The sequence below is a fragment of the Ceratosolen solmsi genome, unplaced genomic scaffold (genome assembly GCF_000503995.2).
Source record: "Ceratosolen solmsi marchali unplaced genomic scaffold, CerSol_1.0 scaffold14, whole genome shotgun sequence".
NCBI lineage: Eukaryota > Metazoa > Arthropoda > Insecta > Hymenoptera > Agaonidae > Ceratosolen > Ceratosolen solmsi.
In genome coordinates, this window is record NW_011948420.1 from 6,596,854 (window position 1) to 6,613,943 (window position 17,090).

The following is a 17,090-nucleotide window of genomic DNA, read 5'->3' on the forward strand; positions in this document are numbered from 1 at the left end:
CGCGTATTTAATTTACAGCAGAAAATTTTTAATCATATATTTCGTTATTTAATCAATATCGTCGAGAATAAGGATTTAATTTCTTTTAAGTTGAACTGTAATTTTACATATTAGAATTAACCATTTATTCAATGAATGCCATTTAAATATTTACTAAGCAGTAATATTAATATAAACCAATAATCTTAAGCGATATAATGGATAATGAAGTAATAATATAAATAATATTGTTTATACTAGTAATAATACGTAGTTATATCGATAGTAAAAAAAAAAAAATTTTTTAATATATTAATATAACAATGATAAAACGTTGCCTAACCAATGTAATGGATTAAAATTTTTAATTAATTTTATTTAATAAAAAAAAAAAAAAAAAAAAAAAAAAAAAAAAAAAACTTTCTGCATATAATAACTGCGCCGTAAGTCTAATAATTAATATTTTTCTAATATTATGTAATGCATTATTACAATTGCATTATTAATCTAAATTATCTATCAAATCTATAATAATAATTGTACGCTTCCATACTTACTACAGGATAAAGAAAGTCGAAAAATTTATTTCCAAAAATCAATTATAAAAATATTATATTATATATTCAAAAATTCAAAAATTCAATAATATTATACATTCAAGATAAATGTCAAATACATGTAAATATTGGCTGCATTTTATTATTCTGTCATACACTTTTTATTCCATATAATGTGATTGTATCATCAATGCTAAAAGTAATAAAAAAAAAAAAAAATGAAAATTCAAGTATTAACATTATAGTATAAATATTTGTTTCCTTTTTTAGTTTTGTTTTTGTTTTTTGTTTTTCTTTTTTTTGTTTTTTTTTTTTTTTGTTTTATAATAAATAGCTTCAATTGATTTTTTAAAAATGTAAATACTCTTTTTATTTAATTATTATTAGAACAAAAAAAAAACAAAAAAAAAAAAAAAAAAGATTTTCACCTAAAATGTTGCTCTGTAAATATTACGAATTATCATACGAACTACTTTTTTAAATATTAATAATTATTATAACATTATTATGGAAGTGATATTTCGTGAAATAGAGAAACTGTTTAGGCTAAATGTTATAGCAAGTTAGTGAGTAATGGAGAAAAGTAAGAAAATATCATGAACTTTGTATTATCCATAAGGTACTGGACGCACGTGAGAATCGTATTCGTGAGCTTCGTAACGACACGTTGTCACGGTACATGAGCCTGCGTTATTTATATTTACAAGACAACTTCGTGCAGACAATAGCTGAGCACGCGTTTGGCCCAACTTATTATTTGGAGGTGTTGGATCTGTCGAAAAATGGCTTGCTCGAGCTACCCAAGAGTCTCTACCAGTTGCAGTCCCTACGTAATCTCTACCTGAGCGATAATCAACTGACAGACGCAGTTTTCGACGTATCCGGCATTCGTTCGCCCCTCCAATGGCTCTATCTCGCCAACAATAAACTAACTCGGCTTCCAAAGCTGAGCCCCTTAACCACTCTCACCCTACTCAACGTTTCCCATAACTCAATCAACCATATAACAACGGAAGATATAGCATCGCTTTGTTCGCTTCAGATTTTCGATATTACGGGCAATCCAATCAGATTCGATCAAAACAATTGCGAATGTTACGAGCTGAGGGAATGGATTAGCTTCAGAGGCATTAAGGTGAGCTCATCAACGTTATCTATAATGACAAATTTTTTTTTACCCCCTACAGCCTCTCAAATATCGCTATTTTATATAATTATGCCAAGTGCGCGATGTATTTGATTTAACGTTTAATTAACATCAACCGACCTAACGTTCTGGAAAATATTAATCTTGAAACTGTCTTAACTCGATAATGGAATATCGCCGATATCTTGACTTTAGATAGAAATTGGAGTTTTTTTTTTTTATATTTCTTATAGGAATTAACATTTGTACAAAAGCAAATATTAGTATTTTAGTGAATCGTTTGAAGATTGTCGAGCCGAGCTAAGGAGAAGAAAGCTATAGACAGATTACATTACGAATATAATTTATTGGATTATGAGGCAACGGTAGTGGGAATGTCAAAAATTTTTTAAAAATTTCAAAAATTTCAAAAATTTCAAAAATTTCAAAAATTTCAAAAATTTATCAAAATCATTAAGGTGCAGATTCGTTATTGAAACGACAATCCGTCGTAGTAAATTGCAATGATAATTTCAATGGCGATTTAATAGAAAAATGAAGGGTTATTTAATCGATTCTCCCGTACAAGCTTAAACATTACGTGCTTTTATATTTCATTGATTTAAATGCCGTCATGGGAAATAAAATACTGAACGAGCTAACCGATTAAAAAATAAGTAATAATATCGTTTATGCTACTCGGGGCTTTCAACATTTATAAAATGTCGGCTCGTATGATATATGATGAATGAAATTCCTTAATTAATTTCTTGATAAAACTCTAAATCGCTACTTGGGCAGCACTTTGATAATATTTTTATTTATTTATTTATTTTTTTCTTCTTCTATTATATATATATATATATATATGCATTGTCTGTAGCTACGGCATATTGATCAATCGGCTTTAATGACACGTAAACCTTATTATCGGAAAGCAAGATTATTAAGCAAGATTATGGGAAAATAAAGTCCCATTCGATCCAATTTATCGATAGCCACAGACAAGGGCGATAAAACATTAATAAACTAATAAACAATGTAGTGTAACATAGAAACATTAACCGACGCTTTGTCCATCTTATCGAAAACAGTTGAAGCTCCCGCTGGACTGTCCGCCGGCTGTGCGCGAACGGTGTTCCATCGTGGAATTTTCGAATCGAACGATGAGCTTGTACAGCACTTGCTTAGCAAATGTTCGAAATCGAGTGGAAGCGCGTAAAGCTCGTTCGACCTGGATTTGGATTGCCTCCTGCATCGGTGTCTTTATTTCCTGCATTTTTGTCGCACTCTGCTGCATGCACAAGCGCAACAGAAATAAGCGCCAACGACTCAAGGAGCAGGAGGTGCTGGCATCAAATAATGCCAATACGGAACAATTGCTTAATAAGGACGTCAGTCACGAACAGTCGTAGAAGGCGTAGAAGGCTCCGGGGATCGACAATGAAGATAAAAGCCGAGGATTTATGAACAAATTCTTTTGTTTAATAAACATTTACCTTATGATAATAGATATCAAAACGTATGTGATATTGTGGTGAAGCCAACTTACTTTTCTACGTTTGATAATTTGGTTATCCAATTTGACTTTTTTTTCTTCATCTTTTTTTTTTTTTTTTTTTTTTGCTTTCTTTCTTTCTTTCTTTCTTTCTTTCTTTCTTCTTCAATAATACCTGCAATACTAAAGAATCAGAGTCGTATAGTTAATTTTATACTAGCCATTGGTATACTTGTGTTGATGTTTTAAAACTATATAACAATACTTAATGATAAAAAATTCCAAATAGTATATCCTTTCGCGTAGTCGATTAATTAATAATAAGTGGTATCTTTAATCAATGTGAATTATTAAATAGTTCAAAATTAGTTTATAATTGATGAAGTTAAACAAATATTAATTCATTTATTTAATTCGCTATTGTATGTTACATAAAATCATTATTATGCATAACTAACGCATGTACAATAGTAAAATTTATGCTTTATGTTCATGTTTTTAAATTGAAATAATGGTCTGTCGTATGTGTAAATTAATTTAAATTCAATATTTTTGTTTGTTACTATTGTACGACTTAATCGGTTTACTAATTTTTTAGTTTTTAATAATTTAATACAAGTTTTTTATTTTTTATTATACGTTTAGAAATGCGCATGATACTTGTTCTTCTGCAATTTTTTGAAATAATAAGTGTAAGATAAGTTAGAATGAAACAAATACGTGTAGATTATTATTGTGAAGTTCAATTAGCTTATTTTCAATTTCAACATTATATCAATAAGAATATATGAAAATTATTACTGAAAATTTATAATATGAAAAGATTAAATATTTTCGATAAATATTTTGTAAAAGCTGCGTTTTACAAATAAAATGGATCTAACTAATCCTTACTTTTATTATTAAAAAATCGTTCTAAAAACATAAAAACATAATGTGAAAATTTACAATACTTAAAAATCGTTATATCAGATAGTTGGAGGTTTACTTATTGAAAAAAGAAATGAAATGTGTTTTCCATAATTTTATAATGTAATGAATTAATTAATAGAATTGTAGTCATCACTTTAAGGCGTTAGACTGCTTCGTATTTCTAGAGACTAATTAATTTTTTCATTTTAAATTACTGAATTTACAATTAATATTTAATGAGCAATTTCAATATGAAAATTGTAATATTACGCTTTTAAATTTTAGTACTTTCAATTGTTAAGAGTCCTTGTACAATTTGTATTCAAATTATATCTTTAAAACTAAATTTTTCTAATATTATTATTTATACAAGTAATTTCTTTCAAAAAAAAAAAAAAATAAAAAAAATAAAAATAAAAAAAAAATAAAAAAAAAATAAAAAAAAAAGCAGAAATTTTTTTTTTTTAAACATCAATTAATTATCGAAATTAATTTATATTACATAAGTAAATCTAATGTATTGTAGATGTAAAATTACTGGGTAAAAACTGTATCGATACCCAGAAACTCTACTAGAATAATGATGTTTATCTCTCTCTTTTTTTTTTTTTTCTTTTTCTTTTTTTCTTTTTTTGGATGTTTGAAATTGAAAAAAAGTAGTCGTCTAACTCTTGAATTATATTTATAACTTATTTTCATGTCATTGTACGATCATATACAATTATATTTGTACTATAGATTTTTTCAAATACATATCATGTATTAAGTTAATATTATTATAATAATTTCAAGTAAACGCATACAAATTTTTAATTATTAATACATATCTAGTCATACCTATAAGTTGCTTTACATGATGATTTTTATAAGAAAATCTATATATAATTGTATATAATATACAAAATTATTAATGCATAATTTTTTCATGGAATGTTCAGAGAAATTAATCGTACTCTGGTCATTCTACAAATATGTGAAGATTGTTGAAACTATTTTTGAGGTATTCTATTGAACTTTTAAGAATAAGTATATGTATATGTAAATTGAATTTATAAAAAATATTTTGCTCAAATATATAATTCGTACGACTGAAATCATATTGTCAGAAAGTTAAAATCTTTCTTAATGCTTGCAATAAATAAAATAACTTATTTAATGATATTCATGCTTATATTGTTACTTATAACATACAATTTATCATGAAATATATTCCTTATTTAAGACATTAATTTTATTCCAATCCATAATACTTTTATGTGTTTAAATTTTCTCATAAATTAAGTATAATATGCAAAAATAAAAAATAACATTTGCTTTATATTTATTCGAGTCAATTATTTTATTTGCAAAATATTGTTAGAAAATAAAGCATTTCAATTAATTTAATGATAAATACAATTTATATTTAAAAATTACAGATGAAAAAAAATAAAAGGTGTGATATATTCAACTTTCGTGGATAAATACAATTCTAAATAAATTTAAGGACAGCGATTCAAGAGTTTATTTTCTACGTGAATTCTACTTACAGAATCGCTCAAATAAAATATTTCATTCGTTTATAAAGAAATATTTTAAACTCACTTTACAAATGCTCAGTTTATTTTTATAAAATGTTGTTTTATTTAATGCATTTTATATAATACGAAAATGAAAATGAAAAAATAAATAAGTTTTTTTTGGTTTTTTTTTTTTTTTTCCTTTTATATATACTTAACATTTTTAATAATCTATTAATTATCATGACTAATGGAATAAAAAGCATTATCGATTAATTTAATAATAATAATAATAATAATGATGATAATAATAATAATAATAATAATAATAATATTTAAGAAACTACAACGTAATAATTATAATTAATAATACTATAAAAAAATAAATATATAAATAAATATATTATTTGAAAGATAATGTTTGTACCGCTCCAAATAATCAAATATTTCAAAAGTATTTAATATTATTTATATATGAAATAAGCAAAATTCAATTACAAAATAGTCATTAGTTTATAAGGTCTTATCCATTATTTCTGTGACCATGATAAATATATTTGTGTGTGTGTGTGTGTGTGTATGTGTGTGTGTATGTGTATACGTGTGAAGTGCAGAGTTATATGTGTAAAAGAGCAAGAAATGCTAGGCTTATTAATATAAAAATAATCTTATTTTGTAAAGAATTGTATTTTGGTAATTAAGAGGTCTGAAAATTTTATTAAAAAACTTATATATATTTTATTTTATAATTTATGTACAATTATTGTTTTGTTCGGTAAGAAATTCAATCAATTTTTGTACCTCATTTTATTTGTTATGTATGCATACGTATACATATACGTATACAATTATATCGACGTAAATAAAATGTAATTATTGCTCGAACAAAGTACTTACTAAACTGATTTATTACAAGATTATTATTCTCATAAATTATTCAATATTTATAATTTCACGTGTAATATGATTATTTATACATACAAAGAGAATAAATATAATTATTCTTAATTGCAATTAAAAACCAAAGAATAGTTATATTACTATTTTAATTTTTAATTTATATTGTAAATTAATAATACGTATAATAGTAATCGTATGTTAAATATGTGACAATTTGATGTACTTAGATGTATATTTATATTTAAAATGGAAATGAAGGATATTCAATATAATTTGTTAAAACTAATAATTATATTGATACATTTAATTTATTTATTAATGTAAAAGTTGATTGAATCGAGCTAAAAATATATAATAATAGTAAATGACCTATATTATCAAAAGTACAGATTTATCGTGTAAGGCACATAATACAATATATTAATATTGTTTTACAATTTTATTATAAAATTTGATATATAATATTTCACTTTATACTTTATATAATATATTTTAATCTGTTTGACATTCGATAATACTGTACATGTAACCACTGAAATTCCATATAATAAATGTTTATATAAAAATAATGTTTTTCCTCGTTGTTTCTTGCAGTCTAAGGTTAGATGAAATAAATATATATTGAAAACGCATTGTGTATATTATAAATACGATGAGATACTTGGCTTAACGATAATTTTAAGAATGCATATACACATTTCTTTATTATTACATTAAATTTTCACTATATTACAACTAGATCGGACGTTCAATTGTTTAAAACTACAAAAATCTTTATAGCTTCATAACTTTATTGTCGTATTTTTAATTTCCAAAAAATATTCTACATAATTTATTCAATTTATTCAATTTAAGAAATTAATGAAATAACAAAATAAATAATTCTCTTCGAATAAAATAAAACTTGATTATATACATATAATTTATTACAATATAATTTAGTTTTTTTTTCTTTTTTTTTTTTTTTCTTTTCTCTTTTTTTGTTCAACTTTTCGTCGTCAAATAGTTATTGTGTTAAAATAATAAAATACATTTGTTTAAGCTTAAAAAATCGTTTAAAACAAACATTCATCTTATGAAATTTGTTTTCAGAGAATCATTAAAATTATCCACCATTCAATTCTAATTATTTGATAATTCGAAATTCTTTGTTGCTTTTATTATTATTAATCATCTACAATATTTTACGATTACTTTTTTCTTAAAAAACCACTTTCCTTCGTAAATGCATATTAAATACAATAATGTAAAAATTTATAAAAATATATGCAACTATATATGTATGTATGTGTCTATATATATATGTGTGTGTGTGTGTGTGCGCGCGCGCGCGCGCGCGTGTGTATATATATATATATATATATATATATATAAAATAACTTATTATGAATTTCTAATTGTGTCCATTCATTTCTAAATTGTGTCAATATTATGTACAAGTTTTTATGCGAAATTATTAATTATTGGCTTACACTGCCTAAAGAGTAAGACTTTATTAGCAATGCATTAAAGCTCCGTTATGTTTATGATGTGCAGAGCGATGTCGCTTTGCCGTCTTCCAAGCTTAAATTCGAATAAAAATTCGTAATCGCTGGCATAAAGCAGGAAGAGTTCTTCGACATCTTTCTCAACTCTGTCGATCGCACTCTACCTATTCTACGCGTGGGTGTTTTACTAATTTTTGAACTGATAAAGTTGTCCGTTATTATTTTACAAGCATTTTTTCGCTTTCGTATTTCCGTTAGCCAGTTCAAGTTTTCTTTGAACTTTTTGGGTGAATTGGATAAGTGAGGCGCTGTGCCGTCTACGACGAAATTCGGCAGATCGAGAGTTGGTGAAAAGGAGGCTGGTGAAGTACTTGGGACCAGTTCGCAATTGGGCCTGAATTTTAGTTCCCGAGTCGCTCGAATATTCAAGTTCGCGCGCTTGGAGCATCCACGGGCATCCTTATGAGGTGAAGAAAGTAAGCGCTTGTTTGAGCTGGTGCATTTCATCAGTCCTCTATTCTCCGGTGACAAATCTGCTATGCCGAGCTTCGACGGACTGTCTGTAATAGCAATTTGGACAATAGTGAGTTTAGGATTGGCATTTTTGTAACGAGTGTGAAGATGTTGATTGCATTGAGTGAATATGAATTATCTTATATCTTTGAGCTACCTAATTCCAGGTTCGATTGTTGCTCGTAGCGCTCTGCGTATCCAAATATATTTATTTTCTCGTCTTCGTCAATTTCTTCCGGTCTGACTCGCCAAACTCTATGGCAACTGTCATCGGAGCAGGTGACGATCTAAGCAAATCAATATCCATTGAGCTTTTACAACATTATGACGACAAATGCTTATTATATAAGATCATTGAAATTTACAATTGATTCGTTATTTCAAATTTCAACATGTCTTTGTATCGTAAGCCGAGCGACGATTTAATACAATTTTAAATGATGTGTATGACCATTATCATTGAAGAAGAAAAAATTAATCTTTACATTTTATCAGGATGAATTTCGTGAGCTTTGAGGTGTAAGAAGTCTGTCACTACATAGAGTATTGATTATTTGTCTATTTATTTGATATTGTAAATACCTTTGTTTCACCACTATTACACCAAGCAACGCAAGTGACTTCGTCTCTATGACCGGAGAGTCTAATTAATGGTTTTCCTGGATTTCTCGTATGCCAGATGTATCCTGATTCATTATTCGATCCGCTAGCAAGATATTTCCCATCCGGGCTTAAACAAGCTTTTACAAAAAATGTCAACATTTTATTGTGTGATCCATGCCCATGATATTCTGCAACTATTATGGAAGTATTATTATGAAATATCAATATTCCTCGTGCGTTTGCATTGAGACGCTATAATTCGATTTAATTTACTTGGATTAGGATTGTACGACGATAAGTTGTATGCATATATTTTTTTATCCACGCAGCTTGCATACATTGTAATACCCGATGGGCAAATCAAAAGGGATGTAAAGCCATTGTAGGTATTACTTTTTCCTCCATAATTCATGGTATGTTTAGCTATAGGCTCCTTCTTATGGATCGTATAATTTTTTCTAAGATCCCAGGCCTTTATTAACCTAATGGCGACAAAATGTGTCTTTATAATTATAATTAAAAGAGCCGAAGGGAATTGAGTTTAAAACTTTGTATACCCGTCTCCCGCAGAACATGAGAATAATGTATAATCGTCTTGAAAAGCAAGGGCCGTGACACTTTGAGATTTACAGGACTTAACAGATTGCGATAGTAGTTTACGTTGTTTTCCTCCACATGACACTTTCATCTCATGAGCATTAAAGATTAAATTGTCAGGTTTGGGCTGACCACTATGACTAGCTCTGATGTCCCAGATCATAATGGCTCCATCGCGAGCTCCCGTTGCAAACACAGCTGTATTAAAAGAAAAGGACGGTTTAGTCAACGTTAGTTTAGCTAAATTCAACATTTAAGGATAAATGTTTTATTTTAGCGTTCTACCTTTATCTTGATTTCTAAAGACAGCACTTTTAATGGAATTTGTGTGGCCGGCGAATACTTGTAATTGTTTCATTTCTGATGAAACATCCCATAGACAAGCGGTAAGATCACCCGATGCTGTAATTAGTTTTAACTCTTGTGGCATCCATGCAATATCGAATATAGCGTTATTGTGAGCCTGTAGTTTACAATATTTTTAAACATTAAAACATCCATTATATTAATAATAAAATTTATTAAATTATATAGAATTAATGTAGAAATATTGATATATATATATATATATATATATATATATATATATATATATATATATAATAATCTAATTAAAGCTCTAAAAATTTGCTTGGCGTTTACAAAAGAAAAAACTGTAAATTACATGTCAATTTCTCAGTAAATTTGATTATTATAAAATTAAAGCTAATAAAATAGATAATTATTAATTATTGAAAGAGACATAACTTAAACTATTATTACTTTAGGATAATAATTTTATTTACAATCGCATTGACAATTGCATTCTTTTAAAAGAAGATTGTTTGCATTCTGTTGCATCTTAAATTCTATAAAGAATATATCGATGCTTAAAAAAAAATAAAGCTAAGAGGAATGTCGAAGAAAACAATTTCAGATTCTTAAATATATCCACCTGAATTCCTTCCAGTGGTTCTTGGGATTCATATTTGACCGTTGTATCTTGTAAAGCAAGCTTGCCATCTTCGTTTACAAGAGCTATTACTTGAGAATATTGGTTAGCAGAAGAGAATTTACATGCAAAAATTGGAGGTTTTGGATTATAATCCGCAGCATTAACATTTGCTGAAACTCCTTGATAGGCATCTTCGCGATAACATTTTAAACGCAACAATGCAATGTCATTATTTTGAAAGTATTCTGTAAAAAAATAAAATTGAATAATTTCTAATTAATAATGATTATAAATATATATATATATATATATTTATACAGCTTCATTCTTTTACACATAATAAATAATGTTATAGTACATAGAAGCTTATATTGGGCTAATTAATAAGTATAAATTAATTAATAAATAAAATTTATTTCTTAATGTAATGTTAATAATTATTATGTACTTAATCCTGTTTCTCGTGCCGTAATGGAATTTACTATATTCATTATTTTTAATTAATAAATAACTAGTAATAATAACTACTGTCACAGTCCCTCTGACAATTCGGCGGGAAAAACTATAATAAAATGAAATATGCAGAGGTTCGATTGTTCGACTCCAGGAAAATAGGTTAAAAAATCGCATGCGCACTTATCGCTCGATCTTATTGGTTCTCCTAATGTTTATTTGAAGAATAATTTAAAAAAAAAAAAAAAAAAAAAAAAAAAAAAAAAAAGAAAAGAAAAGAAAAGAAAAGAAAAATAAATATTCGTTAAATCATGATTTCCTATTGCTATCGTAGTATGAATAAATAATACAATTGAATCTTAACAAAGTAATTTTAATAGTCCTTGAAATTGAAAATGAGCAAGCATACGCTATAGCACTAATGTTTACAGTGAAATTATATAATTACGTATTATTTATTTAATATTAAATATATATTTTTCATTCTATAATAAATATAACGAATATATGCGTGTGTGTGTGTGTGCGTGTGCGTGCGTGCGTGCGTGCGCGCGTAAACGCATACGTAAACAGTAGAGATATTTTTATACAATGAATTATGATCTAATGTATATGGTATTAAATATTACAGGAATTGTCAACATAATTTACATTTATTAAAGAAAACATTTTAATAAAAATATTTTTATGAATAAATTCTTGTAGTTTTGATGTAATATTACCGTATCACCATACAATAAATTCTATATTTTATTAAAGCGTCAACTTACACCTAAGAGAAGGCATTAAAAAAGTTTAATATCATTTTGTCTTCATATAATTTAATTTTTTATAAACGATGATTTATTTTCATATATATTTTTAAGATTTTCATATTACCCAATTATATTATATATAACTTTGCACGCAATGCATGTAAATGTAATATAAATTATTTGTTGTTATTAAATTATTAAGTATACTATACATTTTCTATATATATATATATATATATATACGCGTGTGTGTGTGTGTGTGTGTGTGTGTGCGCGCGCGGTCTCGCGCGTGTGACTAGTCGATATATTTCACGTGAATAATAAAATTTCAAGTATCAAGTTTGAAATAGAGTATGCGGGTTTCAAGGAATATATATTTAATGCTGACGAGGTGATTATACTTTTATATCCATAGCTTACGTATAACAGTGTATGGCTTAAAAACATAAAATATCCCCGTCAGCATAAATAATAATAGATTGTTTAAAATCAGTCTCCCCTCGAATCATTGTTAAATGATTGAACGTTCAAATAATTATTGAGAACGAGAAAGATTAAATATTTAATTAAGATTTTGTTAAACACCCTAATGAAATTAGAAAGAAATTTTTATTCTAATTTATTAGATAGAGCATCGGTAGATAGAGTGGATAGATAATTTTCTTATAGCTTTACACTAAGATCTTGAGAAGGTAGAAAGTTGGTTGATTGAAAGATGATTTCAGCGATGTAACTCTCGTCTTTCTTACAATCATTTATTTCACAAGACGCAAAATCAAATAGATACGAGTGTGTATTGAAGCGCGAGTGGATCGATTAATTATATAGTTGGGTAAGGGCAGGAGAGAAATCAGGATACATTATTTAACTTACGGGAATTGCGCGCATTTTTACGAGCCAATGCGCTTAGAATTCCATTGCGCAAACGTCGAATAAATCGATTTTATTTTCTCGGAATTTCGACAGAATTGAGAGAAGCGAGGATAGTGGTCGGATAAATTTTTCGAGTTCTACAACTATCTAATCGGCAAAATTCGGGTATTCCTACCACTTATTTCGATTTATTTATCAAATTTCATTGCATTATTAAGTCCAGTGTCAAACCAAACAGATTCACCATGTTATTTGCTTTTATTAATTATATTTAATTTGAATATAATTGACTATGATGTTGAAGCATTACCCATCATTATAGGCGCAATCGTACAATTGCTTTTACTTTAACATCCGGCTCTCTTTTCATAAATAAATTCCTAAATAAGAATTTAATATCATCTTTGTACGAATGAATTATGAATTATGTTCTTACGATTCGAAACGTGAATTTTGTAAATAAAAATCTTACTATAACCCTGCAACTGTAATGCTGCATTAAAAAAAAAAAAAAAAAAAAAAAAAAAAAAAAATTACTAGATTCTCACAACAATGTGTGAATATTCGATAAAAAGATCTATGTTTACGTTGTTGTTACTTCATTCAAATTTTTCTCAATTTTTTTTTTTCTTTTTTTTTTCTTTTTTTTCTCTTTTTTTTTGTCTCTTATTTGAAAATCATTTAAAAATATTGTTAATAATTAAGCCGGCAGTGCATGGAAGAAGACAGAGCACGACGACATCACAAGTCATCTTGTATACTTTCGCTGACTCTTTAATGAAAATGTCAAGCCGTACAATTAAATTAAATAAGTACATACATTTGTTTTTATTATTTTTATTATTATTATTTCAAGGTAAAATATATATTCCCGAATATGCTGTCTTGCTCATATGGTGAGTCGTTATGACAATTGTCACACGTTAAAAAAACATTTTAACAATACGCAACATTAAATTTCTCAACAATCAATAATATAATAAGAATGAATAATATAAAAATTAATGAAAATCATTATTCTATAACGAATTAAAAGTGAAATTTGACAAATCAATTGAATTTCAAGTAAAATTTATCTTAAATATTCTTTCACCCACTCAACTAGAGAATATGAAATGCTCAAATATTTAATAAAATAATTGTTATATTTGTCGATGATACAATATAGATTAATATCTAATAAATAAATCCATAAATATTTTTATACATATATTTTTCTATTTATTTTTATTATAATGTATATGTAAAGTAGCTTATATCGATCAACTGTTTTCGGCTAATTTTTCAATTATAATTATAATTATAATATGGACTATTTTGCTATTGTTTATTCCATATCTGGATCTATTTATAAATTAATATTGGAATATTGAGTAAATGTTCATTAAAAAATGTTCTATATAATACCAAATCTATTACAAAAAAAAAAAAAAAAAAAAAAAAAAAAAAAAAAAAAAAAAAAAACAAAAAAAAAAAAAAAAAAAAAAAAAAAACAAAAAAAAAATATATATATATATATATATATATATATATATATTCATTTTATAAATGTTTAATTTTCATTTTAATTCTTAGTTTCTTCGATGCTATAGAAGAAGAGTAAACTTAATTTAATATAAATTTATTTGTTTTCGGTAAATAAACTTATATTAGCTTATTATTCTTTACTTTAAGTATTTAAAGTATTATAAATGAACAAACAGAAGTTTGAATAAAATTGTTACTATAAATAGGTTGTTTAAAAATAATCAGACTTTAATGTTTATAAATTTGGAGATATGTATGGCTTCGAAGGGATAACGTTGAATTTTTGAGAATAAAAAAATTTTAACTACATGCTCTATATAAATAAAAGCTCTTACTGCTATAAAGAAATAAATAATAAAGAGGTTGATAATATTATAATATATATATATATATATATATATATATATATATATATTAACATATATTAAAATAATTGAGAAATTAATAACTTAAACAAATAAATTGTAAAAGCTTTTTTTTTTAACTAATATTCTGAAGTCTTATCACATTTCTTATAGAAATTATTTAAAACGTCATAAATAGGTTTGTTCTTCTTGAGTTTGTTCTCTCGTAATGGCTATTGTCGATTAGGAAGACGACTCCGTAAATCATTAATTAACTTTAATTCTCCATTTTAATATCAATGCAAGAATTGTTAGGGCATTTTTGTGTCAGTTATCATCAAATTGCTCTTACAAAAGATGGTGGAGCAAGTCTCAATCATTTATTGATGTAATATTTATTTTCCTAGATCTTATCGGAACGTAAACTAGCAAATAAACAGTGGACAATGTGTTAACACATATATGTCAATTTATTGATAATGTATTGAATATTCTGAAGCTTTTTAATTCGAAGGTATGTTTTTGTGAAAAAAAAAAAAAAATTTTTTTTTTCAACCGCTCAACCGTGCGGTGAAACGAACTCGCACCAAAGTGCACAACGAACAAAGATAATTAATTCAGCCTAAATAGGAAAAATCCTTATACTTATTGTCTGCGGATAAACTTCATCTATGGTTGTAGTGGATATTGATGAAGTATATGGTTGGGTTTACGATGGAGTTGAGCAGCTTGGTATTGGGAAATATTGTAATCAATTGAGTTTATACAATATTTCTAATTTTAAAGGTATCTGTTGTAGGTAATTTTTTGTTTTTATTTTAAATACTTTAACAATATAATATGTAATTAAACATTAATTGATTTTACTAATATTTTTTAGATAAAATTGCACATGGTTTTATTCACAGACTTTATCACTAAAAGCCCATGAAAGTAAGTTTGCCTTTACGTTTGGCATAAGCTATTTATTTATAATAAAAGTTTTTACACATTAATTTATTTATCGATTTATTTTCAAGCCACTTCATTGCCATTTTTTACTGAATTTAATATATTTTTTTTTTTTTTTTTTTTTTTTTTTTTTTTTTAATAATTTGTAATATATTTGTAATATGTAATTTGTAATATAATTTATAATTTTATAATTTTATAATTTATAATATAATTTTTAAGACAAAAATTCTTCAAATTAATATGGTTCTTTAAACATTCCTATGCATACAAATTTTTCTATGTATATGCTTGATGGAATATTCAGTAAGATGATTGAGAGGATTATTAAAAGTTATTGGAAAAATACTTTTAATTATTTATAAATCACTTTTAAAATTATTTCATTGTTAAAGTGTTTCGTTATTGCTTGTGCAACATTGTTCAATAATTGCAAAAGGACAAATAGCCTCTAATAATTTACCACATATTTATCATTTTATATAAGCAGAATATTTTTGTCATTCCCAATAGATGATTGGAGCAGAGATGAATAGGACATCAGATATCGTTACATTGCAGTCATACAAGTTTCGGCTATGTTGCGGAGAGATAAAATTCACGTGTCTCGTAAGTTTGGAGATGAGAGTATGATTGCTCCAATGATTATTTTTATTATGTTACTTTGTTACTTACGCTCCACTTAATTGTTTTGCTACTCTAAGAGTTATAAATCAGCGACATATTTAATATATGGAAGAAGCTGTAAGCATCCTTAAAAGTATATAAAATATTTTTGATAATTTAATATAAAATATTTACCTTTTTTATCATTGTAGTCTCCAAGTCTATTTAACAATCCTAGTCCAAGGAAGCCTATTTGTCTACATAAAGTTGTATTGGAAATTCGTTAATTAATATATCATATCAATATTTCAACATCACTGGTCTGAAATTAGCAGTAATTTAATTTAATTGTACGATAAAAGATATTTAGCTAATATACTTTAATCTTTTTTTTTTTTTTTTTTTTTTTTTTTTAAATATTTATATATTGATAAACTGAATTTGTTAGCCAAGAATCCATTGTCTCGTATATTTATTAGACAAGTTATGCAAGATAAGTTATCCTCTTATTTCATTAATGCGACATATTATATATGAGATAAATTTATATGAAAAAAATATTCTTATATAAACACATAAGCTAGAAATTATTATCGGAAAAATTGTATTTCCTTGCGGCACTACAATATGGAATGTAAAGTTTCGGCAAGTCAATCAGTCAATATATATATATATATATATATATATATATATATAAGAAAATAATTTATAAAACTTATGATATTTTTTCTTCAAATTAATTTTGCATTTTGTCATCGATGTTGGTGGAACGCCAATGTTTATTGCACTCATTGATGATACGTTAAAGACCTTTTTTTATTATTAATACAAAGCCGGCGTGAAATCATTAAAAGTTTTAAAAAAAAAAAAAAAAAAAAAAAAAAAAAAAAACAACAACAACAAAATTTACTACAATTATGAAAATTTTAATGAATTTACATAATAAGTTAATTATTATTCTTCAGAATCAAGAAAA

At 25.9% G+C, this 17,090-nt stretch overlaps 2 protein-coding genes across 2 annotated transcripts in view; one reads left to right on the plus strand and one right to left on the minus strand.

Moving 5' to 3' along the window:
* Lapsyn (Leucine-rich repeat activity-regulated protein at synapses) overlaps nt 1–3,077 on the plus strand; it is a 37,632-nt gene extending 34,555 nt beyond the window's left edge. The window contains exons 3-4 of the mRNA XM_011498066.1: nt 1,156–1,671; nt 2,757–3,077. Of these exons, the coding sequence (XP_011496368.1) occupies nt 1,156–1,671; nt 2,757–3,077 (837 nt within the window). The remainder of the gene's footprint in view (nt 1–1,155; nt 1,672–2,756) is intronic.
* Nucleotides 3,078–7,962: 4,885 nt separating this feature from the next.
* Nucleotides 7,963–11,150, minus strand: LOC105361174 (protein lethal(2)denticleless-like). The gene is made up of 8 exons (XM_011498284.1): nt 11,054–11,150; nt 10,606–10,850; nt 9,957–10,134; nt 9,632–9,869; nt 9,348–9,556; nt 9,054–9,268; nt 8,629–8,758; nt 7,963–8,593 (listed from the first exon to the last, which is right to left on the minus strand). The coding sequence occupies exons 1-8, from the start codon at nt 11,094–11,096 to the stop codon at nt 7,995–7,997; spliced, it is 1,857 nt and encodes a 618-aa protein (XP_011496586.1). The 5' UTR covers nt 11,097–11,150; the 3' UTR covers nt 7,963–7,994.
* Nucleotides 11,151–17,090: the final 5,940 nt, after the last annotated feature.